At 43.1% G+C, this 2,046-nt stretch overlaps 1 protein-coding gene across 1 annotated transcript; it reads right to left on the bottom strand.

Annotated features, from left to right (window-relative positions):
- Positions 1-746: 746 nt before the first annotated feature.
- On the bottom strand, positions 747-1,628 carry LOC114824597 (putative nuclear RNA export factor SDE5). The gene is made up of 2 exons (XM_070820938.1): positions 1,350-1,628; positions 747-1,291 (listed from the first exon to the last, which is right to left on the bottom strand). Exons 1-2 carry the CDS (start codon positions 1,626-1,628, stop codon positions 914-916), a joined length of 657 nt encoding a protein of 218 aa, XP_070677039.1. The 3' UTR covers positions 747-913.
- Between the last annotated feature and the right edge of the window lie 418 nt (positions 1,629-2,046).

Raw genomic sequence — 2,046 nt, 5'->3', positions numbered from 1 at the left:
AGGGGAGTACGGGTTGTACATTTCATCACCTGGTTGGTGGCATGAATGGCTAGTTGCCAAATGATATTAGAGTACGGGTTGTACATTTTATCACCTGGTTGGTGGCATGAATGGCTAGTTGCCAAATGATATTAGAATACGGGCTGTACATTTCATCACCTGGTTGGTGGCATGTAGGAGAGTATGGGTTGTACATTTCATCACCTGGTTGGTGGTAATAGCGGCAGGTTGCCGAATAATTTTGGAGTACTGGGCGTACTTTTGATCACTTGGTTGGTGGTAATAGCAGCAGGTTGCCGAATAATTGTGGAGTACTGGGCGTACTTTTGATCACCTGGTTGGTGGCATGAAGGAGAGTACGGGTTGTACATTTCATCACCTGGTTGGTGGTAATAGCGGCAGGTTGCCGAATAATTTTTAGAGTACTGGACGTACTTTTGATCACGTGGTTGGTACTATTTTGGGCCTATGGGCCTTCGTCCTCCACACAACATTCCAGCCCATTTATTTTGGGCTTTGTCATTTTTTATTTTTTATTTTTTTTTTATTTTTTATTTTTACCCTCTGATGGGGTTTATACAGATATCTCCGAAGATAAGAAAAATAAATTACATGTTTTCAGCATGTTGATGGGCATCTTCTGGTCCAACTGAAAGTGGAGATTTGAAACCTTGGTGGGCATCTTCTTATCTTTAATCATGTTATCCCGTGGGAAAGTGGAGTAGTGGAATAGTGGCTTCTTTTCGGCTTTTCCTTTTCTGCTTTCTGCTTTTCTTTCTGATTTTCTTTCTATTTCTTGACCCTGATGAATATGGCAGACAAGAAATGATAATAGATTTAATAATAAGAAAATAATCTTATCTCCACTTTTGCTTTCTTCTTTTCACTTTCCTCACTTTCTGTCTCTGAGTTGTCATGCATGTGCACCCTTGAATCTGCAGGTTGGCCACGATGGTGATGCTTTATATTTCAGGGACAAATATGCAGACTTCTCACTGGATTTTCTGATGAGTTCGTTCCTTTTCTCAGAAGTTGATGCTGGCAGATTAATCAGTTTTTCCATGCTCTTTTCCATATCATATCCGCAACCATCAAGAACTTGCCGAATTTGATCCCTCTCTAGCTTGAACCCAACTCCAAGCATACTGAACAGAAAATCCTCCATGCCCTGGTGGAGCTGTTCATCCCTTGAGGAACAAGACTCATCGTTTTCGACCCAATTTTCTGACATTGGCAACACACTGGAGTCCAGCTTCAAGGACTTTGGTTGCTTCATTAGACCCATTTGCCGCTGCCGACGCCGTTTCCTTCACATATTGCTTCCCAATAATGCTCGAAACGCTACCAACCGAAACCGGCCGATATTTCAGCTTTGAAGCTCTGGGATTCCCATTTTCTTGATAAGGCGACTTCTTATAGATACTATTGATAGGTAATCTAAAAGTTTCTCTGCCATTGGGTGCAAAGGTAGCCAGAGCTTCGGCGGCGTCGTCAGCATTCTTCCCTGCCTTGTAATACGCAGAAGTGATTTGATCAAGAGAAAATGCAGCCCCAAACAGCTCCAGCAAACCCCTCAGCACCATATCGTTTGTGAGACTCGACACGCCGTTCGAACCAGAAGCCTCCATTTTCCCAGAAACTCGACGTAACAGAAAAATGGATTTCGCTTTCTCCCTTCCAAAGCACGTTCATTCGGATGGAAGTTATTGCATAACTCCCAAAGACATTGAATTTTTTGACCCACTGAGTGATTTGAGATTGAGTGGTCAAGTCTCAGAGTTTAAGTACTGATTGGTGATTGCCTACCTGGTTAAATACCAACAAAAAATACATGGCTTTCGAGGCGGGTCAGAAGGCTGTTGTACATGGTGCTGTCTTCAAACCTCTTCGAAGCTCATTCCTTCCGTCAAATCACCCACAACGCGGCCACAAAAGAAAACCCCAACAATGGCGAAGCAGACGAAGTCGTACCAGTAAATTTGCAGCGCCATTGTCTGAGATGAAGATTTTCAGTGAGAACCCAGAATCAGTTGTTCCGAATTGGGA

Source organism: Malus domestica, chromosome 04 (assembly GCF_042453785.1).
Source record: "Malus domestica chromosome 04, GDT2T_hap1".
In the NCBI taxonomy this organism is placed as follows: Eukaryota; Viridiplantae; Streptophyta; class Magnoliopsida; order Rosales; family Rosaceae; genus Malus; species Malus domestica.
The sequence above is the reverse complement of the archived record's forward strand: the minus strand, read 5'-3'. Positions and strand labels throughout refer to the sequence as shown.